The sequence below is a fragment of the Plectropomus leopardus genome, chromosome 13, assembly GCF_008729295.1.
Source record: "Plectropomus leopardus isolate mb chromosome 13, YSFRI_Pleo_2.0, whole genome shotgun sequence".
In the NCBI taxonomy this organism is placed as follows: domain Eukaryota; kingdom Metazoa; phylum Chordata; class Actinopteri; order Perciformes; family Serranidae; genus Plectropomus; species Plectropomus leopardus.
The window spans coordinates 28,741,017-28,764,957 of record NC_056475.1 but is presented as its reverse complement, the minus strand read 5'-3'; the positions used below and the strand labels follow the sequence as shown (position 1 = coordinate 28,764,957).

Genomic DNA, 23,941 nt, shown 5'->3' with positions numbered 1-23,941 from the left:
TATACTTTTTTATACGTTTTTCTTATTTTTGAATGATACTATGTTTTCATGATTTTTTTTTTTTTGCAATAACCTGTAGTATGACATTTGTTAGTATATTTTGTATGAGATTTTTTATGACATACTATAATGTGACCTTTTCTAATTTTTCAAAAGGTATACTATACTATGCTGTTTTTTAGGATTTGTTGACATACTATACTATGACTATTTAGGACATTTTACTGATATTCTTTGATGTTTTCCAAAAAAATTTAATGACATAATATACTGGACTAATACTACTAATTTCTTAATGACTTCTGACATTTTTATGATTTTCTTTAAAATAGCATACTACAACACTGTGATTTTTATTATTGACACTATATAATGAGGTTTTCATGATTTTTTTTAACAACAAACTATACTTTGAGGTTTTCATTACTTTTTTTTTTAAATTAAATACTATGTAAACATCTGAAAGCCTCACCCAGGGTTTTTTTTTAAGCCTCAATGCACAAACTCCAAAGTAAGATCAATTAAGCAGGTTAATGACATTAAAGTTAAAAAGAACAAAAAAGATCTTTTATTAACAGTTTTAAAACAAAACATGTTTGCATTTCCCATTCCTGACTTTTTCAGATCCCCCCTTCAAATAATCCAGAGTGCTGCATACACAGAGACATACAGCAGACCCAAAGTCCTAATCCAAGTCCCCTAACCCACCCCCAAACGGAAAAATGTCTGAGCAAGAATCTGCACCACAGGGCATGTCGAGGTAAAGAACAGTGACAACACTAACACACCACCTCTTCTACAACGTTTAGCAGCTTATGCAGCTATGAAAACATGAAGTTTGACCACCGTCACTGAAACATTCAAGCACTCCTCAAAGGGTGTATTGGCATCAGTTGTGAGTATTCAGTCATTTTGGTTTATCCAAAAAGGTGAGAAAAAAGATGGCAAGCAGATACATGGAGACACTCTTTAAATGTTAAATGATCCCTGTTTGGCAGCTCCGTTTTAGAACTAGTTCAGTGTTTACATACTAAGGCAGTCAACCGCCAAGACAAACTGCTGCATAATGGACCCAAACATGCTGCTTATGCGCACCGTCAGGAGGTTACCATGACTCTATGCAGCCAATAATTAGAACAATAAAATGAAAACAACTACGGGGGGGTGTAATGTTGGACGTTGTTCCATTAGGAAGGCATACTGAAAAATGCAAGTGCAGTAAGTGGCTTAACACTAAATGAGTACTAATGAGTAAACAATAAATTAGTCCTGCTTACAGACAGGTAATTCCACTATCTGAACCTTTATGTAAAATGCACATTTCTGGTCATGTATAATATTAGTTATCGTTCTCTCATGTTAGTAGAATCTGCTCTTTCTGATTCGACAGCCGCTTTAAGTCATTGCTTCTAAAAGGCCAGTCAGTATGTTGTCAACCTGTTCTCATTCATAGGGTGTCAAAATATGGCCGCCCGGTCTCTGACCCTTTGGCTTCTGTTACAGATGCATGAGGCTTCTCACAGTTTCTGTATGAGACACACCGCGCTTTCAACTAACTCCTATGTAATCCTTAAGAGGCGTGAGTATATTTAACTTAACAGCATCTGCCTGTGTGACATATGTGCGTAGGCAGGCCTTTCTAAGCAATAACAATGGCATCGTCCGTTTTATGCCAGCTGATCGGGAGCTCTGGAATCTTAAAATTTTCCAAATTAGTGGAATTTATTGCCTGTTGTTCTTAGCTGCTAACAGCTGCTTTTTAAAGCCCCAGGATGAGCCGCACCCATAACATGCCATGGAAATGTCACACCTGTGCCATCCATGATCCCTTCCTGCCAGTTACCGAAAAACAGTCTTTGTATGATCATACAAAGACTGTTTTTCGGAACAGGCCACTGACCAAGCTGCCATATTTGAAGAGTTGGGTGCATAGACTGTATATAATGATGAAGGACAGGACAGATCCCCCAAAGTGTAGCCTTTCAATCTCAATTGCCCCCTTGTGGTTGGCTGCATTATAGGTTATCTTACTGAATGGGCCAAAATAAAAACTCTATGTGCACGCCAAATATTTTCCCAAAGATGGTTTCTGTCACTAAGGGTAGTTCTCATCATCCTGATGTTTGTTCAAGTGATTTTTTTTAAATGAGAAGTTTGGTTTTGATGAGTTATTTAATTCTATAAAAAAGGGATTTTTCTGCCATGATTGACAGCTGTGACAGCCAATCAATGCACTCACATTCAGTGGGGCTGCTCTTGATTGATCGGATAGGTGTTTTGGTGTGCTTTGGTGTGTTTTTGGTGCAAATTTCCCCTCTGTGGGACTAATAAAGGATTATCTTATCTTACCACAGATATTGCTACATCACAGACTCAGGCTCCAAATGACGTCACCAGTGCAAGATGGTAGCCACCATATCCGGGATATTTTAGCCATGTCCATCTTCATATACAGTCTATGGTTGGGAATGAGAACGTTTTGCTCATGATGACAGATTTACAGTTAATGTCATGATTCACCAGATTAGAAATGCTTCATTCAAATCAACTGACAATACTTCCAATATAGTTACAAATATAGTGCTTCCACTTTTTGTCATGCTTTACAGTATATGCCTACAAATTTTACAGTATATGGCCAATTAAAATCTGGAATGGATCAAAAAAAAAAAAATCCATCAATTCAGAATCCTCTACAGGACTCTAAACCACCCCTCACCGTCCACTGTGATCAACACCATAAAGTAGTGCACTTACTCAGGTCAGTAAAGGTGCAGGTGTTCAGACAAACCTCACAACAGCACAGCATAAGTGAGGATACAGTGCAGAGGACAGAGCAGGACATGAAATGTCTCGCTAGATATCCATACAGGTACATACGTCTCCCTCTTTATCAGCATGGATGTGATCATCTCTTGGACGTGAGGAGGGCTTTTGTCTGGACTGATAACGCACAGACGCAGTCCAGGGCTTTGCTTCTTTATGATGTTTAAGAGACCGTTCCTACAGAGTCCATGAAAGACAGAAGAGATGTACAGCGCACAGAGCGAAGCAAAGGGGTGTGTGTGTGTGTGTGTGTGTGTGGGGGGGGGGGGGGGGCAAGATGAGTGGTCTCCAGTCCTTATCCAATCAGCTTCCAGCAGTTCAATAAACGAGGACATAAAGACAAAAATTAAAGAAAAAAAAAAACAGAGCGAGAAGGAACTTGAACATTTATACACTGTCAATAAATAGTGATTTTTTTTCCCAGTTCCAGCTGTTATAATTCATCCCCTATGTGGTTTTCAGGTTGGCCCTTCTCCGTTGGTCCTGGAAATGAGGAAAGAAAAGGACAAAAATGAAGCACGGTCAAGTTTATTGAGGTAAACTTTATTATCCTGAACAGTACACAAAACAATCCCTAAACAGAATTACATACATCAGATATCAACCGGTCTACATTTAAAGAGCTGAAACACTCAAGCACACGTTTATGGATTCAATTAGGGGTGCATTTGGAAACACTCAAAACTTGCAACCTTTTAATGTGATAAATTACCCTATTATAAAGCAGGATGTATCACTTTTGAACAAAAGGGTGTACAAGAAGGTGAGATGAGTGTTAGAATTACAGCCAGAGGTTTCGATGTCTCTAAGGTGGCTCTTTCAAACATGAGTGGATTATCATGGTAAATTATTAAGTTATGTTAAGACTTCCAGACTGAAATCAGCTAAAAAGGATCTTTCACTAAGCAGCTTCTTTGTCCCTCTATAGTCAGTAGTAGGCCTGTTGTAACCTATCACCTGATCCTTTGAGCTGACAATCATTTGGCATTATTGTTAGATCTCACAATCAAGAGCATTTAAGGCCACTGTTTGTTTAGTTATGTTTGAGTCATTTCATTTTAAGGTACTGTGTCAGTAAAGAGTTCATTCAGTCAAGTGGTGAGTTTTGAGCCTCTAGTTTAGTGTTGTATTGGACCACATTTAATGTGTTTCAATTATTTTGTCCACCCCCTAAAGTTCTCCAGCATCATCAACAACAGGTAAGGCAGACCGACCTGTAGTTGTTGTTTCTTCTGAGGGTTGTGATTGGCTGTCTGAGTCTGTTTTTACAGTGCTCTCTTCAGTGGGCGGGGCTTCACCTGGCTGCACTTCCTCTGGGCTTTCTGGATTTGAATTTAAAAAAACAAATACATGAGAAGTTATTTTAAGCCTTATAATTCATTTTAATATTTTTGATTAGGAAATAATAATAGCCACATGTGACCCACCTTTCTTTGCGTCTGTGCTCTCCTCTGTAGGAGGGATGACTTTCTCCTCGGCCGTGTTGTTGGCCTTGCTGTTTTTTTCAGAGCTGGTGCTGTTCTTGGCTTTGGCTTTAGCTTTGGGCTTAGCAAACTTGGCCTTGTTGAGCAGGTAGTTCACCTCTCGATCCAGCAGGGCCAGCTTGGACTCGATGTCTTTGGACAACAGGATGGGCCGCTCCTTTGGAGAGCGTTTCTCCTGCTCTGCTACAGTCTCATTCTTCCAGGTCTGCAGCAGAAAGAGACAGTTCTTAAGTTTGTGAAAATAACATCACAGTGATGTGATCAGTTTTATCTCAGCCCGACCTTGAAAACAGTGAACTATAACAGAGCCCGCATTATGATCTAAGACTAAAGAAAGTCACTATCTAGGGGCCGTTTACACGGCAGCAGTTCTTGCATGAAATTTAAATGTTTCTGGTTAAACAAAAAAGATTTTAGCACTTTATCCAAACTGTGTTAGATTGTTTAGTCACTGGTCAAAAAAAAAAAAAACAAAAACTAGTGAGTCTCCAAGGAATTTCCCCCATTGTCATCAGGTCACCCTATCCACCAACCTACCGTTGTTTCGTTGATCACTTTTTCTAACATATTCAGCTCGACTTCAGTGAAAATCTGGTCGTCCTCTGGAATCAGTTTGGCACTCCTTTAAAAGACAAAGAAAACATTTGTAAAAAAGTACTAACCCACCACAAAATCCTCACAGCGTCTTGCCACTTCCTTTTCCAGACTTACCTCAGGAAGAAGCTGGAGGTGTTGAGCATGCTTTCCAGGGCAGCCAGGCGGTCTGGCCACTTGCGTCGCTCCTCCACTCTGAAAAACATGTCCTTGCACAGGCTCTTCAGCTGAGACAGCTTCTCTTGCAGCTGCTTGGTGGTGGCCGAGTAGCCTTCCTCATCCATCCATTCCGATGCCTCCCTCAGCTTGGTGGAGATCTGCTCCTTCTCCTCCTCCGACACCACCAGCTGGTAGTCCTCCTGGTAGAGCTTGTCCTGGAGAAGGCACACAAGTACTGTGAGTTTTTGGAGAGGGGACACAGGTGATGGTGCTATATGACAGTTATATTACACACACACACACACACACACACACACACACACACATATGTGTGTGTGTGTTTGTGTGTGTGTGTGTGTGTGTGTGTGTATATATACACATATACGTACATATGCTTGTTACCCAGAAAAAAAGCTTAATTCTTGTTGTTGTTGTTTACCTGTGTCTCAAAGATAAACGCTTCCAGACTGTTAAGTGCCTTTTCCCTCTCCTGCTTGGCCAGGTCTCTGTTTGTCAAATCCTGCAACCTGAAAAGACACAATGACTTGTATTAGCAAATAAAACTGAGGACCAAACAACACAAGAGCTGAAAGGAAAATAAATCGCAGCTTTACTTCTTCTTAGAGGAAGTGACATCGTCTGCAGTGGGGTCGAGGATGTCGTTGATGATGAGCTCCACTGCGATGTCCTCAGAGATCTTGCTCTTTTTCTGAGGTTGTGCCTTCTTCTCTACTTCTTTCTCTGCATCAGTGCCTGATTTCTCTCCCTCCTTTTCCTCCTTCACCAGCAGAAATACAAGTTTCAACAAAGTCACCAAGTGCAGTGAGAAATTTAGAAGCACATCACGATCTGCATTAGCTTTGGATTCACATCAAAGTGTTCCTCAGAGGGATTATGTGTGACAGATCTTACCTTGGCTTCAGTCTTGCTGCCTGCCTCCTCCGCCTTCTCCTGACTTTTCTCTTCACCTGCACTTTTCTCTGAATCGTCCTGCTTCTCTTTGGCAGCCTCGTCCTTCTTGGCCTCGTCCTTGCCTTCCTCGTCCTTGCCATCCTCGTCCTTGCCGTCCTTTCCTGACTCTGGAGGCACTTCCTCTTCCTCCTGGACACAAAATATCAGGGAGCAATGTTAGCTACAAGTAGGCATACACAAATATCAATTAGTTTTGAAACTGTTAGAAGTTGTGGCACTCATGTAGAGCTGTTTATTAAACCTTTAAAATATATGTATATATCCTCAACCCCCTAAACATTCTTCACCCTGAACTCTCTCTTGCACACACACACTTATGCACATAAGTGTATGAGTGTTTTTGGTGTATCTGGGCTTGTTTGTTTGTTTGTTTGTTTTACCCCATTTCCTCTTCCCATTAGTGAAGTCTGTGCTGTATCCTTGTTTTGTTTTGCTGTCTTTAGTTTTATTTGTGCCATTGTTTGTCTCTCATGGCTGTTTGTACGTTATTTTACTTATTTTTACTTGTTCTGTTATCACTGCATTTCACAATAAAGGCAAAAAATAGTGTGAAATCTAGAGTTCATGAAAGCATTACTGTATTTGCTTAATAATTATATCCTGGACTGCGACTATCTGACTGTGACACTGTGTCCTGAGCTGCGCTTACCTGGACAGGTTCTGTTACATTTGGAGCTGGTTCTGATGATCCTCCTCCAAACAACGTAGAAATTGTGTTACCCAGTTCTGAAAGAGAGTGTTTGCAGTAATAATGTTAGTATTCATTAAGTAATAATGGATTCAGGAGGAGGCTATGGGATGTGTGGCAGAGAAAAAAAACATGATGTTAATGTTATAGTGTTAGAATGAAATAGATGGTGTAATATTAATATTTTATAATAATACAATGGTAATATCATAAAATAATAATAAAATAATAATCATCACATAATATATATATATATATTATATTATATTACAATATAATAATACATTCATGTACATTTGGCAGCTTTATACATCCTACAAAACTGAAAATAATAAACAAAAATTGCGTCACACAGAACACACAGAACTCTCCTGGTTAAAAGTACTGTGCTTAAAAAAATTAATCTGCCAAAACCTCCTCAGCCCATGGACTTTAATATGAACAAAAATAATCACACTTAAAAGTGCCTTACAAAGCGCGCGAGTGCTGAAATTTAAAACCCCAAATATATTTAAATATAGAAGATAAAAGCACTTTTTTTCCCAGATTTTTTTCCCAATTATGACATTACTTACTTTTTTTTCTTGAAATAATATGTTATTCTCATTAAATACTACACTGCTCTCGTAATTCGACATTTTTTCTCGAAATTATCACTTCATTCTCAATTTTGACGCGAGAATAAATGGCTCAGAATCACATCTGAGACCCAGTCTCTGCAGAAATACTCTCGCTTTGCGACGCCTCATTTCGAACTCCCACACTGATCGTAGATTTTGGACAACAGAGGTTAGAGATGTGTGTTAGCGAACTTACTTGTTAATGTTGATTCCTCTTCTTTCTCCTCCACAATAGTTTCAAACACAGACTCCACCTGTGGATCACAACAGTTAAATCAACAATATGTAACAGTGTGTAATAAAAATGTTATGATTCTTCAGCCTGATGTTTTTTTTTTTACAGTCATTATTTTCTGCTGTGTGTGTGCAAGAATGAGATGCCTTCATGTTCTCCTCAGAAGTATCGTATTCATGAGTTACCAGCACATTATTGGCCCTCCAAAGTTGTACTTACAAGTGGGAAATCGGGAAAATTGAATGTTACCATAGTTGTGGGTTTCAGGGCAGTAAAAATGGTGGAAAGCATGGAAGCTGTGTCAACAGCAAATTTTCGTTGCAATTACCTCTGCAGCACCTTGAGCCCTTTTTCACTGAGACAACAGGAACATAAAGCTAGCTAGTAATGCAAACATTAGCGGATTATTATGTTATTTAAGCTTATAAACACATTAAAACGTCAACTACATACCTGATGCACATTCACACTCTGTTCTACTTGCTTTTGGTAAAAAGCCATGAAAAAAAAAGCTTTTTACTTTTAGTGTCCATGTTTGTTGCTTTTTTCTGACCAGAGAACTTGAATGTGTCGTAATTGTAACGACTGCAAGTGGGAAGTAGGATATTTCCGAGGAGCATGTGAAGACAGCATCAACTCGACATAGCAGAAGGTAGAACCAGTCAAAATACAGTGTTCATACACCAAAAAGGAGCGACCAGTTACTGGTCTGATTGTGTGAATGTTCAATAAGCTGAATCACTTTAAAATCGTGACTGACCCGATCAAGCAGGAGCACCCCGCTCTCATCCATGTTGAAATGAGCTTTGATGCCTTTGGACTCGGCGTCTGCGTGCTTCTGAAAGCTGTCGCCCACTCCGGACAGTTTGACTGTGGTCAGGTTCAGAGAGCCAAACACACTGAGAGGGAGACAGGGGGAGAGAGGAGAGCAGGGTACATTCAAACACATTCAGATCATGAGGGAATACAGAGACGGCTCACAGCAACTTTTTTAAAAAGGATCAAACATTTAAACTATTTTGCAAAAACTTTGGTTCCTACTCGTTTTTTTTTTATTGCTGTCTGTCCAGGAAACGTTCACACTGCTTAGGTGATCCAATTTCTGTGCACACAAACTTTTTCAAGAGCTCCAAGATGCAAAAAATGTTTAACCCTTAGGGCTCACTTTAACATTACACGCCTATATCTCTCAACAACATACACTTTTCAAAATCAAGCTTTTAAAAAAAAAAAAAAAAATCATACATCCATATGATTATCTATTTCATTGAGTTAAAATAATTAAAATATTCATTAATTTTCAGAATTTAACCCTTTAAATCCCAGGTTTTTGTCATGATGCCACTATGGTTTTAGATGCCCCCCACACACAAACAATGAACAATTCAGTATACTAAGTAGATTTCTGAATGCAACCATTTTGTTTATGCAGTGTAGGAGCTGAGCTGGAAATTCCAAGATTAAACAAAAATGCACAATCTTGCCAAAATTTATGCCAATGCATAAGCGAGCATCTAACCAACCTGAGGTCGTCCTGACTCAGGAAGCTGAGGTCACCGTAGTTGATGTAGAAAGCAAAGTCGTCGTTATAGCGGTTGAATGTGATGACCTTGCGCTGGGGGTAGGGCGCCATCCTCTGAAAGAGGATGCGCTTGTTGTGTTTTAGGGTTTTGACCCCCTCTTCCTCCGTCTCACGGGTGAACTCCACCTGATGGGATTAAATAGCACGGTTAGTGTTAACTTGGTGTGTATTAAGGTTTTATTTTTATATGTTAATTTGCAGCGGTGACCATTGCATGGCATCTCGTATGGATTCTCATCCTGTTCAAAGATACCTGCTGACAGTGAACAAACGAGGGATACTGAAAAAAAAATGCTGCAGGATTTTGGATGCACATCATCAAGCTGCTATGTCGACTTCCTTTGAAAACAGCGGCAATTAAAACTGGCAATACAACCAACCCCTGTGCCAAATGTTTAATATTTATTAAAGTACATAAGTCTCTTGCCTGTGGTTTATTTTATTTATGTTTTATTTATTTAGCATATTTTAATTTTTTTTCCTTCACATTTCAATTCCAATGTTGAATATTCCTGAGAATTAAAAGTTCTCTTTGAAAGGAACTACTTGCATTATACTGCCATATTATTATTATTATTTATTATTATTATTATTATTATTATTATTATTATTATTAGTAGTAGTAGTAGTAGTAGTAGTAGTAGTATTATATCCAAACAAAATGTGAATATGAATATGAAAATAAATGGGCCTAAAACAACATTGACAATAATATCATTTAGCGCAATATCTTCTGGGAAATGATAACGTCCGACAAAATTTGTTAATGTGACAGGCCTACACCTCCGTAGCTGAATGTTGTTGACATACTGATGACTACTAATTCCTATACCAGGAATTATTACTGTTTATCTATCAACAAAGCCTTTATAAATAATAACTTCATTATAGTAACTTTATTGACAGCACCTTTAAAAACATAATTTACAAAATGCTTTGACAAACAAGGCAAAGGAGAAGCAAGAGGGGTTTCTCGCAGAGACAATATAACTATAAAAGCAAAAACAATAATGTTGAAATAAAGCCAGACACAATAAACAAAATTCAACCAATAGCTTTCTTAAGTGATGTTATTTGAATTTTGTCTCCTTCAGCATGAGGCAGGGAGCGACCTGCACTGACCTGAATGGGGAAGACAGCTGCGTCTCGCACCAGGAAAGGCTTGACCTTGAAGGCCTTGCTGAGGGCAGCAGCCTGGTACACGGCGCCCATGGCTGCTGCCTCATCTGCATTGATGTTCTTCCCCAGCTCCTCTCTGTGTGGAAAAATAAGTCATTACAAACAATTTTCTCCAATTTAGTCAGTAACAACAAAACAAGGAATCAAAGCTCAAGCTGTGGAAAAATGGAGCTCTTTATGTTCAGTTTTGAAAGTAAAAGTTATTCAAATGAGAGCAGCGTCTCAGTGGCTGACACTTACTTCCCCACAGCTTTGAGCAGAACTTCCTGAACCTTGGGGACACGAGTGGAGCCGCCTACTAAAATCACCTGCTCGATTTCATCCTGTTGGCAGAAATATAAAAACTCTGACTCACAGTAGCAATACAGACATCCATTCATTTATACTCACTGATCATTATATAAAAAAATCAAAACATTTAATTTGTCTACACCTTAAGATGGCAAATGACCTGCTGTGCACTGATTTTAGATGTTCTCACACCTCTTGGCATCTATCTCTGAAATGTAGGAATGCAGGATATTGCATTTTTGCTGATATCCAATACGCCGATATATTCAAACTCATTTTGGCTGACTGCCATGCTGACGCTGATGCACAAGTTTTTTCACCAAATTGCAGAGAACATCAGGTGTCTACTGTAGTAGAGTGAACATTATACCTGATCTTACTGTGATGGGTGGTAGATGCAGGCATAAAATACAATGCTTTTCAAAATGTACACACTCACTTGGTAAAAAAATTTAATTTTAAAGCTGTTATCTCCTGATGCCGATAATATCATGTATCCTTACTGAGCAGTGTTGTAATAGAAGTCATGGCTTCCTTCAATAAGTGGTGGGCTGCAGGACAAGAACCCATCATATATATATAGTTGTCTATTGATATGAATTTGTCTTCCTATCCGAATTCTTACTGGTGACCTTCAGCCAAAGCCAGAGATCATCACTGTGTCATCATCCTGTCTCATGGAAAACACAGAGCGATGTCATGATACTGACCAGCTTCATTTCTGCGGTAGCGAGGGCATCCTGCACCGGGCCGGGCACTCTCTCAAAGAGATCAGCACACAGTTCTTCAAACTCAGACCGAGTCACTTTAGCTTTAAAGTCGATGTCATCCATCAAACCTTCCACCTGAAAAAAAATCAGTTTCTGTCACTGTGATGGTTTCTGCATCCAAACGTTAAATCAGTTTTTTAAAAAATCACTGAAAACAGAAAAAACAAACAAATAAACAAGAAAATGACGAAAATGATGAAAAAAAAACTATAGTTATATTTATAACTATAAAATTAATAGAGTTATAAATATGGTTTTCTGGACCTTTTTCCTTATTTTCTACGATAATTTTGCCAATCCTTTTCAACTAACTTTTCGGTAATTTCCTTGTCACATTTTACAAATTTCTTGTAATTTGTAGGATATGTCTTTGGTCATTGCTTGTTTTCAAAAGAAATCAAATCAATGTGCTCGGGTTTCAAAGGGTCAAATATCTTGTCCAGTTTTCATAGGGTTAAGACATTTTCCAGGTGCTGCAGACAGATTAAGTCCTTGGCTTTAGTTCTGACGCGCAACACTGAGACGCACAACAAGCGGGCTGCAGGGTCAAATCTGTGGACTCACCTGAGCCATGAACTCCATGTTTGCACTGAGCACCGTCTTGAGCCTCTGAGCCTCTTTGAGGAGCTTGGCCATGGCCCGATGGTTCTCTCGCACATCTTTCTTGCTCTTCTTTTGCTCGTTAAACAGTTTGGCCAGGTGGTCCCGGAGTCGCAGGTCCATCTCAAAGCCGCCCAACCCGCGGTCGAACCTGCAGACAGAGCAAGAGAAACAAACTTTAGTCTGGGGACTGAATTTCGGAATGTGGTTTGGGGGTTGAGCCAGTACACTGTTATTTGTAGCTCTTCAACTAATTAAATGGTTTGTAGCCGAATCTGTACTCGGAATGGGTGGGGCTTAAATCTAAAGTGTGTGGGACTTTTTTTGGAAATGGGTGGGACCTAACAGGAAGTTGTCACTTTAAACCTGAAAATGATATGGGCTGATCAAAGGTCGCTATATCTATTATTCATTAGAAAACTATTTACAAAAGTATCTGAGGATCTGATCTGAGGAGACCATTTTGATCACAAGAGGAAGAGATTTTCATTAATCATAAGTACCAATATTGACACATTTTACTCAGTGAGTCATCTTGCTTCCTTTTTATCTCTATTGAGAGCTGCGTATGCATAATAGTTTCGACTAGTTTATGTGGCTATTTCATAACCGATAATAAAGAAAACATTTTGTATAGAGGCAAGTTATAAAATGATTTTAGCAAGTACATTTCTGACCCACCTGCCTAACTGGGCAAGCAAATTTTTTAAAAATCTTTTATTTTGTGTGCTTCTGTCCCTTAAAAAAAAAAAAATTCCATGCCCACTCTCTAAATTTGAAAGCTTTTGCCGGCAAAAACTTATCGTGTGTAATTTTTATCCATCAGCAGTCAATAGATGAGAGGAGAAGCAGAGTGCAGAGTGAGTGAAAGCACTTTACTTTAAAATCCAGTACAATGAACGGTAAAGATATACTTTCACTGCACCTGGTGTTCTGCTGCTACGTGGGTGACAAAGGTGCGCTCAGCACTCCGAGAGTGTGGAATGAACAACCACAAGGTATATATATATTTCAATAGCGCTATAAAAAATTGTTTGTTGCAGCAGATGGTGGCAGGCTTCCAAAAATAAACAAATGTGTTGGAGACCAAGCCTATCATAAAAAGTACATACATCACCAAGAAAACTTAATTAGCTTCACTCATGCTTACATGGGAGGCCAATAAGATGATGGGATGACATCAGAGTTTTCAACCACAGGAGATGCAAGATAGCGATTTAACCTCAGCATAAACAATTATTGAGAAATACACCAGCAGACATGCAGCACTGTTTGGCTCCTGGGGTCTGTGGTGATACCTGATAACTCCGACTCCGGTTTCCCAGTACCACAAAGCCGGCTCACTTTTAACTGGGGGCACATCACCATGGTAACCTGTGCTGCACAGCTACACATATTAGGTTTCTTTCATCTTTCATTCCTGACAGGATTCCAAGCAGCGAAGATGTTCCCACACTCTTATTGAACCACCGCAGCTCAGGATGACATAAGATAACTGTGTGAGAGTTAAATCTTTGGGCTCAATGAGATCGTCTTTAAATGGGGAAAAAAACACATACTGTAAGTTAGCTCAGAAAATCATATCTGCAATCTTTCAATCAAATAAACCTTATCAGTGGTTATATAAAAACAAAGAGCACAGATCCAGTGGATACCCAGCTGCATGATATGCTATCCTGGATCACTGATGTTGGGCTTTAATGAAGCTTAAAAAAAGCCAGACTAAGTTAAATTTGCTTCAAGATACAGTCCACTGGCTTGGGAAACAAATTTGCATCACTTCCTCTCATTCAGCACCAACTTACAGGTGTTAAAACCTCAGAAAAAAATATTGCATATTTATTTTTGGAAACTGCCAACCCAAATTAGCATCTGCTGTGAGCAAAAAAATGAAACTGGCACAGTCAGACAGCAATGCTGAATGAGAGCGGTCCACAGGACAGACAAGGCTGTAATTAATGTGTCTATGCCAGTATTACACCGGGGAGATCTGCCTCTTCTAATGTCAGCCAACTACCTCCACTTTAGCAGGAGATTGCTATCTCAGCAGAGTGTGTGTGGTCTGTTCTCTGTGTGTATCTTCCTGTTTTCTGACTTTCACACAGGATGAGGAGAATCAAGACAGAAAAAAATTAAATACACAAAAGTGCGATAGGTTATGCAACACTCCCGTGTTATACAAGCAAAGCTTTGAGTAAAAACTTAGGAGGGACTTTGGGGTTTTTTTATTTATTTTTTAAAAATGTTTTTATTGATTTGTAAAATGTGCATCTCAAAGGCCAGAATTAAACTGGTTAGAATTTTCCATATTGTGCATTAGTTTGTGTTACAGATGCACATGACGCCCTGTGTTGGTGTTGACAATAAGACTCAATATGAGAGAATTTTATTTGGGAGAAGGCTCCACACATACATTAGATAACTTTAGAAACCTAAATTTCAACAAAATAATTTCTTGTTTACAAATGATTTTAGCAAAAGTGAAATATGCAATGAGTGAGTGTATTTGAATGCATTTTATGTCTTCACTATGCACCTTACTATACTCTTGCTATACCGTGTTTTTCTGTGGTGTTTTTTTCCAAGAGATTTTTTTCCTAGAAGACAAATACAGTAATCTTGAATTTTGAATACTTCCCTGTATATTAGTTTATTCAACTTTTATTTCCTATCTATTTATTTATTAGTTTTATATTTTTATTTAATACAGAATACTTTAATCCCTATCTTTATGAGATTTTAGAAGACAAAAGTAAATTTTAAAATACTTTAGACATCACCAAGTTTTTAAACGCTTCACAACCTGTTTAAGACAACAGATTTGATGTTAAGAGACTGTTCTCTCTCTCTCTGCCGTCATTACTTGATGGATCAGTGGACTTACCCGACACCTCGGATCTGTAACTGGGGCTGGGTGCCAAACTCCTTGGTTTTGACTGTCTGATAAGTGACGATGGTGGCAGTTGTGCTGCCTGAGCCCATATCATAAAACATCACATTCTGGAAGGGAACAAGATCAAACAGACTGTAAGAAAGTAAGTCATAATTAGCATATGAATTCTCAAGTTATGGTCATGAACTATGACCACAATAAGTTCGTCACTGAGTCTAAGTGGATATTTGAGCCAAATCTGAAGAAAGTCCCTTAAGGTGTGCCACAGATATCACGTTGTCTCGAATAGAACGGCCATCACGAAAAACATCACACCTCCAGCTACTGCTGTCAAATGCATATGGGTATAAAAAGGCTCTGTAGTTTTAAATTTTACTTCAATAGAGAGGAGACAGTGCATTTGTTAGGGACTATTTTCTGCAGTGAATTATTCCACATTTGGTGCTCTAGAGAGTATTGATGGCAGCTGCACAGTGTGTGTGGGCCTGAGTCAAAATAAATCACAGTGTGTGGGTTCATGATAATGAAGAGACATGTCATACAGTGCAATAGCGGGGCCTGTTGATGTGTTTTTAACTGCAATGGAGCTCCATGGCACAGAGGAAAACGATATTCCAAGCTTTGGACAGACAGACAGACACACATAAAATACATGTAAACATGTTAGTCCTATCGGACTAAATAGAATTTGAAATCCGGCTGGAAGTCAAGCTTTTCCGTCATGTTCACACCTCAATCTAACTTAACCTGGACTTGGTGATCTGTGAGTGCTCCTCATCGCTGCATCCTCAATGTCTACAGATAGGGACTGTTTGTCACTTATGAGGGGGGAAGGGGCTACAAAATGGGTCAGGCAGTTTAAAAAAATGTAAGCAATGAAGAGGGACTTGTGTTTAATTTTGACTTAGGTAAGGGACACACAACTTGAAAAGGTATTATTTGATATCTATTTTAAATTCTAAAAAAAGACACACCATGGTCAGCACCCTTCTCTGATAAATACAGTCCCACAACACCGGCATGGAAGTTGAGTGATGTCCGGCTGTGGATGGAACTGCAGCAAAACATACTTAAGCCACCTAAGAAAATCAAGCCTAGACTATATTTGAATATTTGCTTCCACAACAGCTGATGGAGGTGGCGTTAGAACCACAGCCCCGCCGTTTAGTGAAGTGAAATGAACAGAGTCTGGTGTTTTTGAAATAACAGCTTCAAATCCTCGTCTGTGAGGGCTGTTTTACAGCAAGGTACAGCAGTGAAAATATTCTAAATATAGCGTAGGCTACACTTAAACTGATATTGATTTTTTTATTTGGCTTGAAACTAATCAATGAAGGCAGAGTTTGCTCAGCGTCGTTTGATTATATGTGTGTGACTCAGAGGTTTTCTACCCTGAAGTTACTGTAAATAAACAGTTATTGTGTTTCAGTCTTTATCGAAGACTGTATAAATGATATAGGTTTATAGCAACTGGCTGAAAGAGGGCAAATCTCCAGCTGCCGTGGATGAGTCAGACATACTTCATCAATAAATGGAATCTCCCTCAGTGCTTGAATACTGGGACGAAGACAGTTGTCCAATAAATGTCCTAATGGAGCTATGAGCGCAGCTCCACTAAGCTGTACATGTAAACGTACTGACTGCTGCTTTGGACATGGGATTTGTTGAAAATATATATAGATATATCACCAGACTAATTCCTCAACATGAATTTGGGAGTAATGCTGAATGTGCACCTTGGCTGTGTTGTCGATATCTTTCCTCCTGAAGACCCCGTAGTTCAAGGCCACAGCTGTGTTGTCGTTGATAAGCTGAAGAACCTTTACACCCGCCATCTGTGCCGCCTGCAGGACTGCCCTGCGCTCTGCCTGGTTGAAAAAGGCTGGGACGGTGATCACTGCATCTTTGATTGGTTGTTCTGAGGGTTATTAGGAGAAGAAAGATAATAAACAAATGCATATTCCATATTTCAGCATGTCATACAATGATGCATCTTCGTTCACAGGCAGACTGACCTGCAAAGTCCTGAGCCAGCCCACGGGAATAATTGAGCACCATCCCGAGGAGCTCCTCCGGTGCGTACTGCATTTCTCTGATGGAAAAGAAGCAGAAAGGCCACATTCAATGCCCCAGTCTAAACCAGTGTTGTGTTTCTTTCTATAATCTATTAGTAAGGAGGAGGTACTCCGGTACCAATGTTTCCATGACAACTACTATGGTAGCCCTAAGGATAGTTACAACATCATGTCTGTTACTGGAAAAGATCTTCGATGATTAGTGATGAATAAAGTGTTTTCAGAGGTGAGAATCTCCACTGACACAGCATATTACTGTATACACTATGAAGAGACTAGATGATAAACAGACCACACTTGTGACTTATGAGGATCAGCGGAATACCATGCAAACTATTTTCATTTTATTTTATTATTTTTTTATTGGAAGAACAATGCAAGGCATATAAATCACAGAGCAGCCAAGCATTCTTCCATTTTTCCCCCATGTTTTCTTCCCTTACCTTCCCATTACCCATAAACAGAAATAAAAGCAAAAACAAGCAACAGAAAACACACTAATGGCAATAATCATGCCAAAAACTATGGATTGCAATGACACCAAAATTACCAATACCTTACACACATAAGAAAATAAGTAATAAATATTTGGAAGAAAAAATGCTAAAAAAAAAAAAAAAAAAAGAAAATTACAATAATTAAGCAAAAATCAAAAACAACACACTCACTCCCAATATAAATGGTAGAAAAAGAGTGCTGAATCCTCAAAAATTTATATCAAAAACAGTCAAATAGGACAGCAGTCCAATTAAAGCATGTTTTATTGCCAAACAAACGTTTCGGGCCAGATGCCCTTCTTCAGCGTGTGCACTGGCAAGCAAATAAATGGCGGGAAATGGAAAAAACATTAAAACAAAAAATAGCAAAATTAAAAAAAACAAAAAAAACAACAGGCAAGCAAAAAAAACAAAAAAAAACAGGGAGACTCATAACAAGCAGGCAGGAAAGTCAAAGAATCAGTGTAATTTAGGAGAGGTCTCCAATTCAAAAGAGTGAAGGGAACCTTTGAGGGAAAATCTAAGTTTCTCCAGACTAACAGACTAATGGACAGTAAAATGTCTTTCAACAACCTATTATAAGCAAGAAGATGAACATGATTTCATTTAAGAAGTGTAAGTTGCCTTGCAAACTATTTTAAACGCTCAATATGACAAAGTCAAAGACATATGATTTCATGTAGTGTTTACTGTATGATGGGGAATTGAATAAAAGAAGCAAAGAGAAAATGAAGAGACTCACTCTGAGTTTTTGAAGTAAACTGTGCCTCTGACTGCGTCCTCCTGCAGCTGGTGCTCGGGGAAACGTTTCCGGTAGAGCGCCACCTGGGGGTTATCATGCTTTTTGCCCAGGAGGCTTTCGAGGTATCTATACACAGTTTTGGGGTTCTTCACAGACTGAAAAACATTCAATATGTGACCATTAATGGCATGAAAGGAAATAAAAATAAGATATATTCTATTTTGGGATTATTGTAATTTTTGAGCTATAATTTATATTGTAACTTCAATTTAGGACATTTGAGAAGAACACATACCACTCCGAGTGCACTGTCTCCCAAAAGTCTTTCATTTTCCTTGAGACAAACAACTGTGGGTGTTTTCCTCCTCGACTCCCTGAGGGAAAAAATAATAGACAAAGTGTTCAGAGAGTGTGTGAAAGAGTGTGAATCTTCATTTTCAGTGGTGGCGAGGTAGATAAAACATTCAGCTCCTATTTTGCTTTTTTTGGTTTGTTTTTGCCCTCACAGTTCACTGACATTGTTTCATTTGACCATGGTGTGTTGGAGTGTAATAAACATATGTTGCATTACTGTTTATCACACTATTCAGAATTATATGAAACAAACTGGATGTAAATTTAAGCACATTGTCCTGATAATAGGCCAACCTCTCCTGACTGCAGGACTCTGACTTCAACTTCTGTGAAACCTCTGTGCTATTAATCATTTTACTCGGAAAAAAAATGAGCAGGCCTACTTCTCCTATAGCTGCCAGCCTGCCAACATTCCCAGTTAGAGAAAGGGTGAAAATAAGGTCATGTGCTTGTGGCCCCAGGCCCCCAAAACATTATATCTGAATATCTAATAATAATGAGAGCTCAGCGCGAGCGGCTGGATGAGACACGGAGCGATGCGTCCTGCTGTTTCTAAATAATTCATCCAAAGTCTGATTAAACCTGAAACTAACACAAAGTAGCCTGTAGAGGCCTGAAGAAGTCACTTTCCACCTCTGAAAATTTGTCGAACAACAACAACCTCATGCAATGGCATCACTGTCACATACTGAGGCAGTGCAATTTGTTCAGTTTTGATTATTTTCTAAAACTCTCATCCCTCAAACTGGTATTTAAATGCCTTTAAAACTTAGCACCAGATATTTTATGTAAATATATTGGCAGGCAAAACAGTGGTAGGAACACTAACCCTAACTCAGCAAGCGGCAACTGTAAAATCACACATCAACAGACCTCCTTAGAGCAGTCAGCTTTTCCATAAAAGGCTCTAAAATGTGGAAAACACTACCACCAAATACAAAATTAACACAAGATATTAAGATTTTTAACAAAAGTGTTAAAGGTTGAAGCAAAATCAGAGATGTGAGCATTTTTTGCTATTTTATGTCTTATGGTTGAGTGTTGTAAGAGCATGAAACCTTGATATTTGTGTCTTTTTTATGTTGTAATTCTATACAATCTTGATGTAAATATTTACCTTTTCCTCTTCTTTTTACCATAACTGTTATTGTATGCACAACGTAATGGAATGTTTTATTTTTCATTACTAAAAACCTATCTAGGGACAGGAGTTGGAAACTAGCAATAGCAATCATTTCTGTATGTGAAACATCAGTTACTACAGCTTGTTTGTAACAGGCTGAAGTTGTACGATGTAAATTTGCATTGTCCGTATCTAATAAACTATATAAGCAACTAAATTAGGTATATATACACATTGCTTCATTGGCAAAGAACATGGCTTGTAATGTAACTCAATAGTTTAAAATTAGCTGCAAGAACCCAGAAAGAACACCTTCCATTGTGGTGGAAAAGGGGTATCACTGTACCGTAGACATGACAGATATTTAGCTCTACTCACTTGTTGAGAACGATCTCCATTGGCACACCAGGTTTCACTATCGCTATTTTCATCCACTCACTGCCCAGATCCACCGACATGACCGCTACGGTTACTGCAAACACAAAAACACTTTGGTAAGGCAGGCGTGGAACACCAAAGACCCTGAGGTACACAAGAGTTATTGACTTAGCTTATCTTTTTCCAAACACTCGTAATCGATCGCTATAAGTATTCATTACTGCGGCGTTGTTGTAAGCCAGGATGTAGCTTGAACAGTCAGTCTGTCTCTTTTTCTTAGACAACAATCAAACAGTGTTAATGTAGTTTTTTTCTTTTGTGTGTGTGTGTGTGTGTGTGTGTGTGTGCTTTATTTCCTTTAAAAAAAAAATACACAAAATCATACAATCATGACTTCTTTCCTCAACCCACCTTAGCCCCCCCTCCACCACCTCCCTCCACCCCATGGCACAAGCCAAAAAAGAAAATAATAATAATAATAATTTAACATTCCTGTATAAGAGACAAAATAAACCCACAAAAAATAATCATAAAAAGGAGGGGAAAAAAACAATTATCAAAGACTTACATGATTTGAATGTTTTGATCATAAGGACAAGAGCCATATTGCATCACAACACTGATCAAAAAAATGCTGAAAATATGATGAAAAAATGTAAGTCTATGGATCATATTACCTGTGTGAGAAGGCAACATTGCCAGAACAAGGCAGAAGAGAGCCACCAGCGCCAGCTTCCTCCCCCCCATGACGAGCTGCAAAATGAACAATCAAAGCATTTATGTATGCAATCAGCTGAATGGATTTTCACAAATTATTACTTGTCCTAAGCGTGTTATAACACAAGTTTTAAACGTCATCACACACCACCATCAGTATCAAACACCTTTAATCCCCTGCTCATCTTTGTCCATCCATCTGCACTGCAGAGATTCTTTTTGTCCACTGTTGTTGCTTGTTCTTTTCATTTATTACGTGGGAGCAAGTGCAACTCCAAAATGGAACAAGATGATCTCTCACTTGAAAAGCCAAACCTGCTCCTCTGCTTCCTGAAAGAATGTAATGAGTTCTGCTTGATCCACAGCACATAAACTAGCTGGTAGAGTCTGAGATGGCTAAGGGCTGTATCCTGCACTGATGATACCCGTAGTGATGTTAAATTTTTGGGAATATGTTCTAGGGTGAGCTGAAAGACGCTTATTTCTGTAGTCAATATCTGTTGTTGTCTTTTGGAATTTTTAGACTCTGATTGTCTGGTTGAACTTGTAGGCCTCTGATTGGAGGCCTACAGTGTTGAAATAAATTGTCTTCTGAGATTTTGATTAATAAGATCTCAAATAACCACCAATTTAAATCACAATGGCTGAATTACTTCATTTTTTTCAACTGTTCTGAAATGTCATTTTATATTTAATTCAATTGATGGCTTGTTTTATGTTCACTCATGCAGAATGAAGAGTATGGAAAAGTGGTCGAGGCCTGCAAGCGCTATGGGGACCATAGCACTTGAAGCACTCAGTACTTATAATAAGGGGTCAACCAATACTGGTTTTTCTAGCAGGTAGTGATTATAAGTACTTAATGAGACTGATAATAAGTGATATGCATGTGCATTAATAATGAAAATATCTCCGTCAATATTTTGAATTTGGAGAATAACAAACTCTAACACAAAACTTTGTTTAAATACCTATAGCAAATGTTTAATTACAACTGAAACTCTCAACATCATATACAGCAAGTTCGCTGCAACTTTTTCTATAAAGTTCAGTGAAAATGTAAATAAAACAATAAATGAATAAAAATAGCTCCCTGAGGTTTTACAGGGTAAAAGTTACAGATAATCTGCAGTATGCCAAATATCGTCCCTGATAATAGGCCAGGCTGATAATGTGTCGCCCCCTTTTTATAATGCCCTAATTAAGCACTTTGTGCTGCATTTCTGGTATTAAAGATGGTATTCAAATAAATATAAAATATCAAATATCTGTATCCTACTAAGTCTCCTGACAAATCCAGTTACTGTTTACTGTAGGTTTCCTCCTGGTTCTTCAGTGCTAATGTGTCTATGATTTACTTCATTCTGCCAGGACTTGCTTAAGGATATGCAAAGCAGTTTTTGCACCTGATCCCACCCACACAGGTACACAATTCCAAACACGTGGCATTAATGTCATTGTAAAATATTAATATTGTCTAAAACTTTAATATCTACAAGAAAACACTCTGCACTCAGAGGGGAAATTGGTTGAATTTTCAACAGGGCAACTACATACAGCAGCCAGGGATTAAAATTCAGAATGATTACATCAAAAACCAGAACAGTGATTGTGTTTTAGGGAAAGAACATCAGGAAATCTGCACAGGAACTTGTAGTACCCGGTGAGGCAGTGACGCATGAATGCAAAATGGATGCACAACTCAAACCGTCATTATTATAAAGCAACAACAATAAAAACGTCTGGTGATTTTGGACATCACTACACCAGCTAGCTGTATGAGAAGTTGCAGATGTTTGTTAGCTATGTAGCCAAGTTGAATGGAACAAATGTGTAACATTAGTGTTACACTGCTGACTATTCAATTCAAACGCAACTGGACAACGTGGAGCATCTTTGCACCTTTTCGAAATGAAAAGCTAGCACACTGAGGTGGAAGACATAGCTGTAAAATAAGTTGACAGCTAACGTTCCTGTTAGCTAGCGTCCTATCTGACAACCATCAATATGAAAGCATGACTGACACACTGTGCCGTGCCGTGAACTCACCTTTCCTCAGCCGGCACGAATGCAAGTGTGGTGGGGCTACCAACAGGCTGAGCTTCACCGGGCAGGTTCTGAAATGAGTTTCTCTTAGTCTTAACTTGGTCCAGAACCTCTTTGTTATCACACTTAGTAGATTTTGGTTCCCCTTATCGCCGGCTCGCTCTCAGCAGTCGGGCCCGGAACGCGGCGTCACCTCATTGGATCCACCGCTTCTAGAAAAACTAGCGTCAAGTTAACAACAAGCTAACATGCTGTTTCCGGTTAGCGTTTCAGCGCAAAATACACCTTAAGTATTATAACCATGGATGTAATCGACTCTTACAGTTAATTTTGACCGGATAGTACATTAAAAATTAGCAACAAATGTAAATGGGGATCTGTGTGACTATTTAATGCGATTACAAATCAAAATGGCCGTGAATGTCGTTGTCAATCTACAGTTTTTAATAAGACCCAACAGACCTATCTTTTTTTCGAGTAAGCGTGTACAAAAAAGAGCGGTAACGGCCTGCTGCTTAAAGGAAAACTTCATTTTAATTTCACAATAACATTGATAATGTCATGAAAGGGCTAACGTCAGTGTTAATTATTTTTTCTGCGCAACACTGAATTTATGTGCTCTTGCTTTGAAAGGAAGAACGCTCAGATTCCGGTGATTAACTGCTATTGTCTTGACGCCTGGTGCAACAACCGGCAATGACAATCCAGAGCCCGCCCACCGCGCTCTACGCACTGCCCCATGATTGGTCCACGTGCGGGGAGTGACGTCGAATTTTCTGGTTGCAGCCAATTGGTCCACGTCCAGAAAGTGGGCGTAAACCAAATGACGAAACTTCCAGGTAAAGTACATCCATGAAGCAAACCACATGCCCTCAGGGATATCATTTGTTGTCATGATAATTCAGACGATAGTGCTCTTGAATATTTAATGAGTTTTAATTAATAGCTACATTTTTTTTCACAAACAGAAATTCTCTAAGACAACTTATAAGTTTGTATCTTTCCTCCTGGAACTGAAAGATCAGTCAGCTTAATTAAAAACAATAAAAGTGTCAAGCTGTTGGAAAATATGCCACTTTCTTGCTCAAATCCTCACTCGATCAATGCTTTCAAAAT

The 23,941-nt window shown here is 38.8% G+C and overlaps 1 protein-coding gene across 1 annotated transcript; it reads right to left on the bottom strand.

Annotated features, from left to right (window-relative positions):
* Positions 1-545: 545 nt before the first annotated feature.
* hyou1 (hypoxia up-regulated 1) lies at positions 546-23,012 on the bottom strand. Its single transcript, XM_042498765.1, has 24 exons — positions 22,829-23,012; positions 20,740-20,815; positions 20,063-20,156; positions 18,503-18,581; positions 18,208-18,362; positions 16,909-16,985; positions 16,630-16,811; positions 14,885-15,000; positions 11,965-12,151; positions 11,341-11,475; positions 10,580-10,662; positions 10,283-10,415; positions 9,102-9,286; positions 8,339-8,477; positions 7,540-7,597; positions 6,685-6,761; positions 5,976-6,164; positions 5,678-5,841; positions 5,503-5,590; positions 5,022-5,278; positions 4,848-4,932; positions 4,254-4,515; positions 4,041-4,148; positions 546-3,309 (listed from the first exon to the last, which is right to left on the bottom strand). Exons 2-24 carry the CDS (start codon positions 20,807-20,809, stop codon positions 3,260-3,262), a joined length of 2,973 nt encoding a protein of 990 aa, XP_042354699.1. The 5' UTR covers positions 20,810-20,815; positions 22,829-23,012; the 3' UTR covers positions 546-3,259.
* Between the last annotated feature and the right edge of the window lie 929 nt (positions 23,013-23,941).